General features: G+C 36.1%; 2 protein-coding genes across 4 annotated transcripts in view; one reads left to right on the forward strand and one right to left on the reverse strand.

The window, feature by feature from the left end:
* The first annotated feature begins 335 nt into the window (after positions 1–335).
* cstpp1 (centriolar satellite-associated tubulin polyglutamylase complex regulator 1) lies at positions 336–4,562 on the forward strand. 2 transcript variants are annotated; one of them, XM_052598484.1, is made up of 9 exons: positions 336–697; positions 833–935; positions 1,148–1,278; positions 1,395–1,479; positions 1,578–1,663; positions 2,158–2,353; positions 3,066–3,175; positions 3,974–4,064; positions 4,208–4,356. In XM_052598484.1, the coding sequence occupies exons 1-8, from the start codon at positions 649–651 to the stop codon at positions 4,039–4,041; spliced, it is 828 nt and encodes a 275-aa protein (XP_052454444.1). In that variant the 5' UTR covers positions 336–648; the 3' UTR covers positions 4,042–4,064; positions 4,208–4,356. The 2 variants fall into 2 exon arrangements, with proteins under 2 accessions (XP_052454444.1, XP_052454443.1); XM_052598483.1 differs by having other exon boundaries at positions 337–697; positions 3,974–4,037; positions 4,208–4,562.
* Positions 4,563–5,110: 548 nt separating this feature from the next.
* The window catches only part of mapk8ip1a (mitogen-activated protein kinase 8 interacting protein 1a), a 16,334-nt gene continuing 7,862 nt past the window's right edge, over positions 5,111–13,582 (reverse strand). The window contains exons 5-13 of one of the 2 annotated variants that reach the window (XM_052598482.1): positions 11,737–12,738; positions 10,961–11,033; positions 9,399–9,568; positions 9,197–9,300; positions 8,954–9,070; positions 8,394–8,464; positions 7,890–7,988; positions 6,769–6,844; positions 5,111–6,734 (exon numbers count right to left, since the gene is read on the reverse strand). In XM_052598482.1, the coding sequence (XP_052454442.1) occupies positions 6,772–6,844; positions 7,890–7,988; positions 8,394–8,464; positions 8,954–9,070; positions 9,197–9,300; positions 9,399–9,568; positions 10,961–11,033; positions 11,737–12,738 (1,709 nt within the window). In that variant the 3' untranslated portion in view covers positions 5,111–6,734; positions 6,769–6,771. Of the gene's footprint in view, positions 6,845–7,889; positions 7,989–8,393; positions 8,465–8,953; positions 9,071–9,196; positions 9,301–9,398; positions 9,569–10,960; positions 11,034–11,736; positions 12,739–13,582 lie in introns of both variants that reach the window. The other variant, XM_052598481.1, reaches the window with a different exon arrangement.

Below are 13,582 nucleotides of genomic sequence, written 5' to 3' on the forward strand. Positions count from 1 at the left end.
TTGATTATACAAACACACACACGTTTTTATAATATTACATTTACATAAGAAATAAAATGTAAATTTTTAAACAACTAAATACCCTTTAAGCGTGCTTTTGGAAATGATATGTACACGCACTGTGACAGCACAAAAATACTTTTATTTACAAATCCTCGTGCGCTGCGCATGCGCGGGTTTCCATAGCCGCAGCAGCATCAACAAAAACCGACGAAACACAGCCAAGCATTTTTTAAAAATAGGGCGAGACTCCACCCAGCGCTCACTTCCGTATTGTGTCACGTGCGGCTCAACTGCGTCGCCTATTGGTTGGCTTATATATCCCTGGATGAATTTGAGCGAAGATACTGAGATTCTTACATAAATACAAAATAAATGTTTCTGGACAAATCACAAATATCGATCTCCAGTGATCCTATATTTTTAAAATAAGAGAATAAATGTATTCAAATTGATTAATATAATGTTTTCCTGCAATTTTAGCTCTGAGCCCTAAGATATTGTACATATGTTGTGTCTGGCGCAGTGCAGGGTGGACACACTGACCGCTAAAGCAGCTACAGAGACTCTATACTGAATGGGTCACCAGCAGAGTCATGCACCGCATCTGCATCCCAGCTAAGACAAATCATTTAAAACCATAACACAATGAAAATGAACACGGATCGATTCAGCCTCACTGTTGACGAGTATTTAGGTAAGTCACGGTTATTATATCTGAGTGGTTGTTTTGATGGTTCATAGATTGATAAGCTGCAGCCGGTTCAAAGATAAATGCTTGAACATTTTTAACACTACTGTCATGACATGCCCTTTTCTTTTTCCTTTCAAGCTGAAACGAATGTCCTGATCTATCTCAATGATGCAGTCACACAGCTACTTGAACATAAAGAGGAATACACTCAGTTTGGTGTGGTGCGATATTTTGCAGAATAGTAAGTTGTTGTTACTTAGCACTTATAGCTATACAGCTATATAATTTTTATTTATAAATGAATAATTATAGGTTATATAAATAAAATATTATTTATTAATAAATGCTATTGTATATATATATATATATATATATATATATATATATATATATATATATATATATATATATATGAATATTTTTAAATACAGATATTACCATGTTACATTACAGTTTTACCAGTGTGAAGAATGGGAATCATGTGCTCTTCAGGGAATTCAGTTACATCAAGGTGACTCCTCATAACAGAGAGTCTTTCATCCATACCTTTTGGAAATGCTTCAGACAGATTGGCAAAAATGGGGGTAAGCAGAGGCAAATGTCCCCTTCATCATTTTTTTAAGTTAAGCCATAAGCCTTTACTTTAGTTGCTTGCATTGGTAAGTTTACAGTGAACTAATTCGGCCGTTTCTTCATGCAGATCTGTTGGCGATGTCCGAATACAGTTCACTTTTACAGCTGTTGTGTCCTGACTTTCCTACTGAGATGGTACAAAATGCAGCCAGGTAGATCCATATTAGTTTTTTGATGTTTCCTTGATCCTTCTCTCCTTTCATATTCATATTTAACAGATTTACTTAATTTTTTTTTTTTTTTTTTGTAGGATTGTCCTGATAGAAGATGCTACAGACTGTCTAATGTCATTCTCAGATTTTATTTATGCATTCCAAATCCAGTTCTTTTATGAAGGTAATACACTTTATAATATAATTTAATATAATATAACACTATATGAAGCTGCAATTATAACTGTAATAATAAGCTGTATTTTTCAAAATTTTCACTTTGGTAGTATTGAGGTTCTTCAAGTTTTGAGTCACAGAACCTACTTTATAAAAAAAAAAAAGACAATTTAAGTGAATTCAGATAAAATTACATATTGAAAAAAAGAAGAAAAAAAAAACAATTTGACCACTTAAAGTAATCGTTTTTTTCTTATACAGTCAACTAAAATGAAGAGTAAAATCTTGAGGTTGAAAAAGTAGATTCAGGTGTTATCAGTCAAGCACCCAATCACAAAAGCACTGGTGATATTTAAAGGTTCGGCCAACAACAAAAGCTGCTCTGACCTTGAGAGTTTAACTGCGGTTGTAACAAAAGACCAGTGACATCATCAAGCATTTCTATGGTTACCGAGGCTCCGTCTTTCATCGGAATGATCTCATCCTCATTCAAATTCACAGAGTTTGTGGAGAGTGTGTCTGTGATCTACCAGGACCTGCTGTCGGGGAAGAGCCCAAACACTGTCATAGTCCCGACCTCCACCTCGGTGGAGCAGATATCCAGCGCAGCCAGCGAGGAGCCAGACGCTCAAGAAGGCGTAGACTCCTCCATCTTTTGTGAATGTATAGAGGGTCTTTGTGAGAGGTTTAAACACAAGTAAGACAAAAGTTAACTTATTCATGTAAACTTGTTCATGTCATTTAGTTACCAATTATTTTTTGTTATACATTTTATTATATACATATATATATATATATATATATATATATATATATATATATATACTATTATTTTTTTTATATATATATAATAAATTTTTTCATATTTAAAATAATTTCAAAAGTTATTTTATTACTTTAGAATTTGCTATTTAATTTTTTTATAATATTCAATTTATATTTAAAGCTGCAGTCCGTAACATTTAGCACTGCAGTGGTTAACAAACAAAACTGCCTACGTCTTGTGGAAGAACATTGTAGCCGGAGCTACTTCTGTCTGTTTATGTGCATAATGAATCACGCATGTACTCAGCTACTCCACAACGGTACCTACCCGAACCATTCTAAAATAGTCCACATATAAACACTTATTATAGGTGTACCATAGTGATTCAGGACAAGCCTAATACACGGTTTGGAAAATGGATTCATGGTATACTCGCTTATTATAAATTCTTATTACATTTGGACACAAAATAGTTACAGACTGCAGCTTTAAATATATATTTAAATTACATATGAATAATTGCATCTATATTTATAATTATAAAAGAATGCTAATGCTTATACTTTTGTTTATCACTTAATGTAATAGCACCCATTATAGCCATCTTTACCACTAGAATATGAAAGTAATTTCATTTTGCCAGGTTTCCTTCCACTGTTGCCATTAAGGAGATCTTAGAGAGCAGTCAGCGAGTGTCTTTCTATGGCTTCCTGATGGCCTTGGCCAAACATGAGGGAGTAAACCAAGACATCGGTGAGCACTGGATGATGCTTAAAGGGGTCATATAATGTGATTTCAAGTTTTCCTTTCTCTTTGGAGTGTTACAAGCTGATTGCACCAGAAGTTGCACAGACTAAAATCTCAAAACCAAAGACATATTCTTTTATCAAAGTTAAGGCTCTGCCACGCCCCCCTAAAACGGCTCATTTAAACGAGCCCCCAAATGTCTACGTCACTATGTGGAAATATTTGCGTAATGCCACTAGATGTTCTGTGTATGAGAGAGAGAGAGAGACAAGGTCACACAGTGGAGTCAGCTGTCTTAACCGTCCGTGGCTTGTGTACTGCAAACACATATGAGCTTCATCACTGTGTCTGTCACACGACTCTGTTTCTCTTTCTGGCTTGAACTGATGGTAAAACTAAGGACATTTTTAACGGTTTTTACATTTATTTTGAAAGATGAAGCTCGCGATTATGGAAAGGGGCATTACAATTCCGACTAGAGCTTGAGGTGTTCGGCCAATCACAGTGCACTGGGTCAGTTGACCAATCAGAACAGACTGTGCTTGTCAGAGGGAGGGACTTTATAGAAAACAATGCATTTGAGAGAAGCGGGGCATAGAGGACCTACAATAATGTACATTATTTGCAAAATAATGTGATTTTGAACATTAAAGCATGTCATCTTATTAAGTTACACTGAATACACAAAATAATGATCATTAAAAAGCATCATATGACTCCTTTAAATGTATTTCTGAATACTTGTAACTTGTATCAATTTGAAATATACACTGAATGCTTTATCTTGTGCCATTTATTAATCAGGTGCTCTTCCCAATAAATCGGACCTGCTGATTGATCCCGAGATGGACCAGGAACTAGAGAGACTGTGAGAGAGACGGACTTGCTTCAAAGAGTATATTACAGTCACTTGCTGGTTAACTATAAACCATCTGTTATTTTAAGACAAAGAGTTTGCTAACAGTCTTTTTTATATTTAATACATTTATTAAAGCTAATGTACTAGCATTTGACAGCATGTTTCTGTGATTCTTCCAGCATAGCTCAAGTTGCCATTAGCCCGACATCCAATAGCAGCAGCAGCGCTGTGGGACAGAAGGAAATGTCCAAGAAGGCCTCACCACGCAAGTCCCTACACCAACGCAAGAGGATCGAAATGGAGAGCGACGGTTCTACGGAGGAGACCGACTCGTCTGAGAATTAACATGCACAGACCTGCTTGTTACTATCTTTAGACAACTGTTATTGCCGGTTCATTCGTTTAATTAGAAAAGTGGCATTTCAGTAGTGCTGATGCATGTCTGTATTCACTACTTTCTAGTTCTGTGGGTGTCTCTGTAACCCAACTACTTCCGTTGCTCAAGCTAAAATAAATAAATAAATTGAACAGCCATATTATCTGAAATGACAATTATTTTATATTAACTTCTTGTTTATATGACTGTTGCATAAAATAAACATTCAGTAGTAGAGTAATTGATCTGTGATGAACTTAACCCAAAGAATATCATATTTGAGTACAATAAGATATATATATAAATTTAGTTTAACTAAATAAACATAAGATCAATAATATATATATAATTTATTTACAATAAATGTTGTCTTTTTGAACATTTTTATCACTGATCATTTTTTTAAGCAGCAAATCAGTGAATTAGAATGATTTCTGAAGGATCATGTGACACTGAAGACTTGAGTAATGATGCTGAAAATTCTGTTTTGCAACACAGGAATAAATCACATTTGAAAACATTATTAAAATACAAAACAATTGACAAAACAAAACAAAGACAATTTAAAAACAACAACAACAAAACTTACTGACCACAAACATTTGAACAGTAGTTTATATAAAAATCTTTTGTTTGTGTGTATACACACACACACGCATACACACACACACACACACTTTTAATAATTACACACCAGGACAATATATTTACAAATAGGATTTAACTTTATGGGTTCCACAGAAGACATATGATCATTCAAAAAAATAAAAAATAAATAAATAATGTACAGTGATACATGAAATAGGCACAACTTGTGATTTTGTAGGATCGGTTCGCACATATTTTTTGCACACACAAATGGTCCTATTAACTGAATACCACCTTTCAAAATGGCCTTACCAAGCAAAACATCATTAAACTAAAACCATTTGGCCTGTTGATCTATTCAATGAAAACGATGAAAACTTGTTTAGTGAATATTGCATATTAGGTAAGCACATGCTGTGAGGATGTGCCATTTTGAAAGGACTGGTGAAGATGGGTAAATTTTAGGCCTAGGCTTTTAAACCTTTTTCTTTTCTTTTTTTTTTCTTTTTTTTAAATTGAGAAAGCACAACTTTTTTTATAACCAGACAGCTGTATTCCTCAGCACCATAGTGTCCTATTTGTATATATTTTCAAGTGCCAGAGTAATATATTTTATGATTTTTCCATTTCAGTATAATTATAAATAAGATATCTTATATAATATGTAAAAAGAAAAGAAAATTATTTGGTTTTCACAGCTACATACGTCAGGGATACTGAGATTGAAGGTGAATGCTAACCAACCCAGACTACTCTCTGTTTGACAGAGCAGCATACGGGAATATAAGCACACATAAACATTAAATTTGAGAACCAAACGGAGCATGGATGCCATATTGTATTTGTGAGACTTTGTAGTGCGCAACTGACTGAAGATAAACAGCAGCAATTAGACTACCCTATTTAACATACAACACTTGAAATTGTGGCACAGCAATGCTCTGGATCACGCTTTCATAACCTTAGGTTTCAAAGTGGTGCTTACCATCCTTTCAAAATGATGTGAGAAATGTTGGAGAGTGGTTTTTAACCTGGGGTTTCGCAAAGTGGGACAGATGGACAGACTGGGCTGAATTCAATTACATGGTTCACTTCCATTCTGAGTGAAGAAGGACTTGGCCTAGTAAAGCTTTGGTTTCAGATAAACTTTGATATTTTATCCAGTCTAGCTTTAAAGTAACTGTTATGAATGTTTTTGCGACTTTGAAGCCCCCTATTGGTAAAAGAGCGAGATTCGCTGTCGTAATTACAGTCAACACCGGTACGCGCGCATTTGTTGCTGCAATAAAGCAATCCGCCCATTTAGCGGTATTTCGTATCCGCGTTTGTGAGGAGCGCGGGAAAAAACAGAAACCATTTGCCTCAGATTAAGTGAGCCATCTGGAAGATTTTGAAACTGATATTTCAAGGTAAAAAAAAACCTTACAGCTGTTTTAAGATCTCCTTTCCGTCTTATGTTGTTTCATCCATCATTAATGCATCAAACATTGTGCTTCGAAATAATTCAAAACCATACTTCGCACAAATGATTTTTAAAAGTCACATCAAACATTTTTTGTTCGTTTTGTTATTAAACTTAGTAAGGCTTTACACCAGTCAGTAATACTCGAGTTGTACAATGTGAAAGTATTTGTTTTCGGTTTTTCGATTTTAACATTTGTCTAAAATAGACATCAACATTATATCATCAACATAACACGTTACAAAGAGGCTCAAAACCACCATCATGCGACACCTCATATAGTATGTGATAATGGAAAAATATGAATAGACTGAAGATCATTCAAGGAAGATGTCTTCTGTCGGACAGGAATATTCCATATGTTCTTTGTAGAATTGCTGAAAAGCTTTCCTGTAAAAACAACATTTTTTTTAATATATATATATATATATATATATATATATATATATATTCATATCTATATTATATACACTAAAGTCATTTTAATAGCATTTTGGGAAGTTCTAGATGTGATTTTTAGAAGTAGAATGAGTTTTGCTTTTATTTGTGCCTTCAAAAACTTTACGGGGAGTTGATTTTTAACGATAACTTATAAACTTTTAAAGAGAGACCTACTTTAAGCTGTGTTGTTGTTAATCGCTGGTATACACTTTTGTTAAAGCCATCAGCCTGTATAATTTTAATTAGTTTCTTAATCATCTTTGACAGCAGAATTCCTGTTGAAAAACTACATTTCCCATGATTATTCAGAGAATCTCCACCAATCAGAGATCAGGGTCAAATGGCACCAAAAGTAGTACACAGACTTCCTGTGCTCTCAAACTACTTCTCTTCATATGAAGTCAAACATTTTGAAATCAATACTTTTCTCTATTGTTTTTCATTTGATTGTCATTCATAATGCTTCATGGGATTGTAGTTCATTCTCCTCACTAAGGCCACATAGTCTTGCCCCTTTTGTTTTTGGTCCAATTTTTTTTCAATACTTCTTGGCTTCAAATCAAAGTTTGTAACGATGTGATTCACCTTGTTAACTGGCTGGTTTAGTTCAATTCACTCTGTGAAAATTTAAAACTGGAAAGGCACTGTTGCACTCTATTCTCTTTCAACAGAAATATTCTACTATTCTAATCCAATTAGCAAAAAGATTCTCACAAAATGAAAATTAACATTTTGTGGTCCTTAGTTCATATCTGTTAGCCCTGAGATTATCTGTATGTTAGTTAGCATACAACTAAAAGCAGATTTTTGACAAAAGATAAAAAGTAAAAGTAAAAATCTCTCTTGAAAATGGACCATAAAATTATTACGTCATTACATTTTTGTAAAGTTAAATTTGTCTAATCAAATGGCTTAAGATGATATGCCCTGGAACAAACTAGCTAATAAATATGTATACTACTGTTACTGTATATGTGACTAAAGAACAGCTCACCCTATAGATTCAGCCAGTTTCGTGGTTGTATCATCTGAGAAGAACACATGACAGGCAAATTTCTGGCATGCTGGATGTTTCGTTATTATTCCAAAATACCTGAAAAACAAATGACAGAGTATTATTGACTGTCAAGAATGTGGCTTTATTTTTGTTTTTGTATGCTCTCTTTTTCCCAGTAGGGAGCATTGTACATGGGTAAAATTTGAGAGAAAAAAAAGTTATTATATTGACAGCTTTAAATAAGTGACCACAAAATCTCAGACCCAAATTAAGAATTTTATATGTATTAATATTCATTAAGAATCTATTCATCAAAGACCCCTGAGAACAGGTCTAGAAAAATATTAGGCAGCACAACTGTTTTCAACATTTATTTAATATATTTTATAATTTAATTTAACCCCTAAATCACTTATTTTCACTTGAGAACTAGTTGAAATTGACAGAAAAGACCTAATAACAGCATTTTGAGAGAAACCATGATTTTCTGTTCAAACTCACTTCTTGTTCCTCGGATGGCACCCACAGAAGGAGATGTTTTTCAACTGAAAAAAGTGAAAGCACTTCTCACCCTGTAAAATATGGAAAGAAAGACTGAGTGGTCTAATCAGATGCAGGGATTGAACACATTAGTGTAAGCTGCCTGCAGCCACATGATGTCAGTGCGGTGCGAGGTGGTCTTAGTATGTGTGCTTAACTCCTGATGCCTGTGGTTTACATCACTGAGCGCACTCACAGGGGCTTAAGGGGCGAGATCCCCCAACATTATGGCTACAGATTACCATTCGGTCTTAAGACGCTTCATTGCATAACTGTGGGACTGAATATGTTGCGTCACAGAGCACAGTTGAGTGAAAGAGCCTTATGGTGGCAACATCTAGCCTTGAGTTCAAATGTACATTTTTATTAATTCAATTGACACCCTCAAGCCTTGTTGAATTACTTCCATAAATTATAAAATAACTTTTTTTTTTGTTTGAGATTTGAAACGGTACTGCATTGCAGGAATGACCCTTGTGCTTATTATTATTTTTTTTTAAAGAAGAATGCAGTATACAAACCCTTCCAGAAGTCTGACAGTCATCTTGAACAATGATTTTCACTCCTTTTGTGTTGATTTCCAGAATGCAAGGTGAAGGGGGGCTAAACTGCATTGTTGTTCGCCTGTTTGATGCTATCTGTTGACATAATCAGATTGCATATGAACATCAGATTAAATATGAACAACATCATGTCATTGTAGTTGTTATGTAAATATACGGAAATTCAAGGCAGAATTATAATGTAAAAATTGATTAGTATACCTTTTGCATGGCGGCACAAAGCACATCATTCCCTTTGTGATACGGCACTTGAACAGAACCAAGGAATTTTACCCAGAATTTGTCCATCCAGTCACTTTTGACCTCTGAATAAATCATAGCAGACAGAGAAGGTCATTATTTTTCAATTTGCAAGAAACAAAAGCTCAGATACTTAAAATACTATAGCAAAGCCAAGATTTACCTTTAACAAGTTCATCCTTTGTCACCTTGACAGCATAAAACGCAGGGAAGATGCCTCTGGATCCAGTCCGCATGTTGTAGGCCTCGCACCATAGATCCTCGGCCTGCGCCTCAACCAATAAGGGGTCGTCCGCCTCCATCTCCAGCTCATCATCATGGCGAGGAACAAACCTGTAAACAAGCCAAAATTAAAAATGCTCAGGTCAAATCTCCAAAAAAGTGTTTCAGGGTACCACCCATGAGTAGAGTGTCTCTGAACAAACTATATATTTGTATAGTAAGATATGTCTTAGTACTCAGGTTATGTTTTTTTTAAGGTATCGTCTGGTTTCACTATTGTTTGTATTTAGGTGAATTTCACAAAATAGAATGTAGACTTTTTTAGGACAGTTACAAACCCGATTCCAAAAAAGTTGGGACACTGTACAAATTGTGAATAAAAACAGAATGCAATGATGTGGAAGTTTCAAATTTCAATATTTCATTCAGAATACAACATAGATGAGATATCAAATGTTTAAACTGAGAAAATGTATAATTTTAAGAGGAAATTTAGTTGATGTTAAATTTCCTGCCATCAACACATCTCAAAAAAGTTGGGACTAGGCCATGTTTACCACTGTGTGGCATTCCCTCTTCTTCTTATAACAGTCTGCAAACGTCTGGGGACTGAGGAGACAAGTTGTTCAAGTTTAGGAATAGGAATGTTGTCCCATTCTTGTCTAATACAGGCTTCTAGTTGCTCAGCTGTCTTATGTCTTCTTTGTCACATCTTCCTCTTTGTGATGCGCCAAATGTTTGTATTCCTGAGCCCATGTTGTAACTTCCATTACATTGGCATTCTTGTATGTGATGCAGTGCAGTCAAGAGCCCGAAGATCACGGGCATCCAGTATGGTTTTCCGGCCTTGACCCTTGCGCACAGAGATTGTTCCAGATTCTCTGAATTTTTGGATTATATTATACACTGTAGATGATGATAACTTCAAACTCTTTGCAATTTTTCTCTGAGAAACTCCTTTCTGATATTGCTCCACTATTTTTCGCCGCAGCATTGGGAGAATTGTTGATCTTCTGTCCATCTTGACTTCTGAGAGACACTGGCATTCTAAGAGTCTCTTTTTATACCCAATTGTGTTGCCAATTGACCTAATAAGTTGCAAATTGGTCCTCCAGCTGTTCCTTATATGTACATTTAACTTTTCCGGCCTCTTATTGCTACCTTTTCCCAACCTTTTTGGAATGCATAGCTCTCATGAAATCCAAAAAGAGCCAATATTTTGCATGCCATTTCAAAATGTCTCACTTTCAGCATTTGATATGTGATCTGTATTCTATTTTGAATTAAACATAAGTTTATGAAATTTGTAAATTATTCCATTCCTTTTTTACTCACAATTTTTACAGTGTCCCAAATGTTTTGGAATCGGGTTTGTATTTAAGTTGCGATGTGACATTATTTCATTGTCTGGGATATGTTTCAATATCTCTTTTAAGTCACTTGGTTACCTGCTAGGTTTTTTTTTCTTTCAATAGTGTATCAAGGATTTGATCGAATCCTTACCTGAACACTGCTCTGTGGCTCTGTTCTCTTTCCTCTCCATTAATAACACAGGAGAAGAATCCAAACTCAGCACCTGAATGGGCGAACAAATGTTCATTGTCACAACAAGAACATCTAAGTATAGAGACAAATTTGGGTGGGAACAGCTGGCTGAATTTCATCATCTTGATCCTGGCTGGTGAATGGTGGGTTTGATATTAGCAAACTGGGGAAAATCTGTAGTTCTTGCAAAGCTTTGGCAGATGTATTACTGAAGAAGTGCCACAAGGTTCAACCCTTGGCATTTGGCCATTCCTTCTGAGCCTTTTTCACACCGCCCTTGGCTTCATTTGGTGTATCCACAGAATATATAATGTTAACAGATGTTTAGCTTCACACAAAGAGCTAATTTTTATAAATGTATAAGCCATAATTTTTTTCTGAATTATATTGCATATTCATGCCCTTTATAGGGCAGGTTATGAGATAAAACTGTCATCTACTGGAAGCACATGGCACTTTTTGTGGTACAACTGACACTTTAAATTGATTTTGGATACATTTCTGGAAGCCAAAAACTAACCTAGGCATTGTAGACAATGGAAGTGTTTCACGCTCAAAAGTAGCCGAAATACCCCAGCAGCCTCAAGAAATGCCTAAATGCATTTTAGAGTACTAATTAAGATCTGTGCACATTTGCAACAAAACCCCATGTTAAGAAAATTATAAAAAAATTTAAAAAAATTCTAAATGAATTATTATTATTATTAAATTACAAATCAGCTCTTATTACTCACCAGAAAAACGTGACCGTCCCTTCACGAAGACGTTCATGAATTTGCGGGAACGGGGCATGTCTGAGGTGGTGTCTGTGGTAGAGTCTGCAGACAAACAGGAAGTGTCTCTCCTCATGTCCCTTCCTCCAGACTCTTCCTCCTCTTCATCCACTTCTTGATCCTCGTCGTCCTCGTCAATAGCAGACTCGTAGACGGTATTGTCACTGTCACTTTCATAACCTTTGTAGCAGTCCTTGATACTCACTAGCTCGAGCTTAGCATGTTCATCCACCACTAGGGTGTACTTAACAGAGTCATATGTCAGTCCTGAAGCATCCGTGCTGACCGCCACCGCCTTTAAGTTCCCTGTGTCCTCCTTCGCCACTTTAGGCTTGCGGGTTTCAGCCCACTTACTTGCGTCCCCTGCGTCGCTGAGGCTGACAGTCCGACATGGGGGCGTGGGTGGGTATACCTCATCCTCCTCGCTAATGGAGGGGTTCGGACAACCCGCCGATGGGTAGTAGTGAGGGGGAGGAAGCTCCGTGTCCGAACTAATGGACATGCGGTTGCTGTCGCTGCTCTGGGACAGATATGGACGCTCTTGTTCACCATTGACTGGCGTGAGGTGGATCTCCTCTGTTGCATTTCCTTCTGAAATGTGATAGTCCTTGTTTTTGTCGACCAGCTGGTCACACGTACCTTCATTCTCCGCAGGATACTGCTCTTGGTCCCGATAGCCAATGAAGGTGTGATACCGGGCTTTTTCCTTGCAAATGGTTGGGATATCAAGGACACCCTCTATCAGGGTCACTTCCGTGGATTTTTCCCTCATGACCTTCTGCGTGAGGGGTGCCACCAGATTGGGGTTGTTCAAAGACTCCGTCAACTTGTCCTTCTTCTTGGTGTGAAAGGCAGAGGCTTTGTTCGTGGAGGAGGCAGGGCCCCGTGGTTTGGTGTCCGCCTTGGCCTGAACTTTGTCCCCATCGGTCAGGCTAACCTGCTCAGGTTTGGCTGCCGGATCTCCTGTTTCACACACACAGAAGATTATACATTAGGCAATAAGCCTAGTGGAGAAAAACATCTAAAGAAGATTATGTAAAAATGTCAGTCAATGCTATAGTTAAAGTCTTGCAAAATGCTTCAAGTTTCACTCTGCACAAGACGTAATCAATCTTGATTACTTTTAAATTAATATAGAAGGTGAATATATGATATATGGTATAAAATATAGGGTTGAAGTGCGTAATTTTGTCAATCGAAGAAGTTACCAGCAAATAATGTGAGATTAAAGCTTCCTCAGCACCAAATGTATAAATGTAAAATCGTATTGCGATGGAAGTAGTGACAGTATTCTCATCCATATTGTGATGTAGATTCTAGTGAAACACATTATCGAAAAAGAAAATATTGTAGGGCAGAGATTTATTTTAATCCATCGCTTGGATGGTGGCAGAACTTAATTGGAGAAGTTTGCCACCAGGAAAACATCCAGTTATGACATTTTGATTAAGAATTGCAAGGCAATACTGTAGGTATTGCAATACATGCATGAATTATTCACAATAAGTAAAATAGTGTGAATTTTCATTTCATACAGCATTTTTAAATATGCCAAATGCAAATTTCCCATCATCAGGAACGCATTTAATTTAAGTATATAGTGAACCCATCCAAATTGGGACAAAGCTGTAGTATTTAAACTCATAAATGTATTTCAACAAAAATTTAATTAGCTTTACAGTATTTAAGGCATTTTTCATACTTAGAGAGTCCGACGCAAATTAAATCTGATGAACTCTATCAGTAGTAGTAGTAGATTGATGAAAATCACATTAAGTTAATTACAACACACAAACACACTTTCATT

Source organism: Carassius gibelio, chromosome B25 (assembly GCF_023724105.1).
Source record: "Carassius gibelio isolate Cgi1373 ecotype wild population from Czech Republic chromosome B25, carGib1.2-hapl.c, whole genome shotgun sequence".
NCBI lineage: Eukaryota > Metazoa > Chordata > Actinopteri > Cypriniformes > Cyprinidae > Carassius > Carassius gibelio.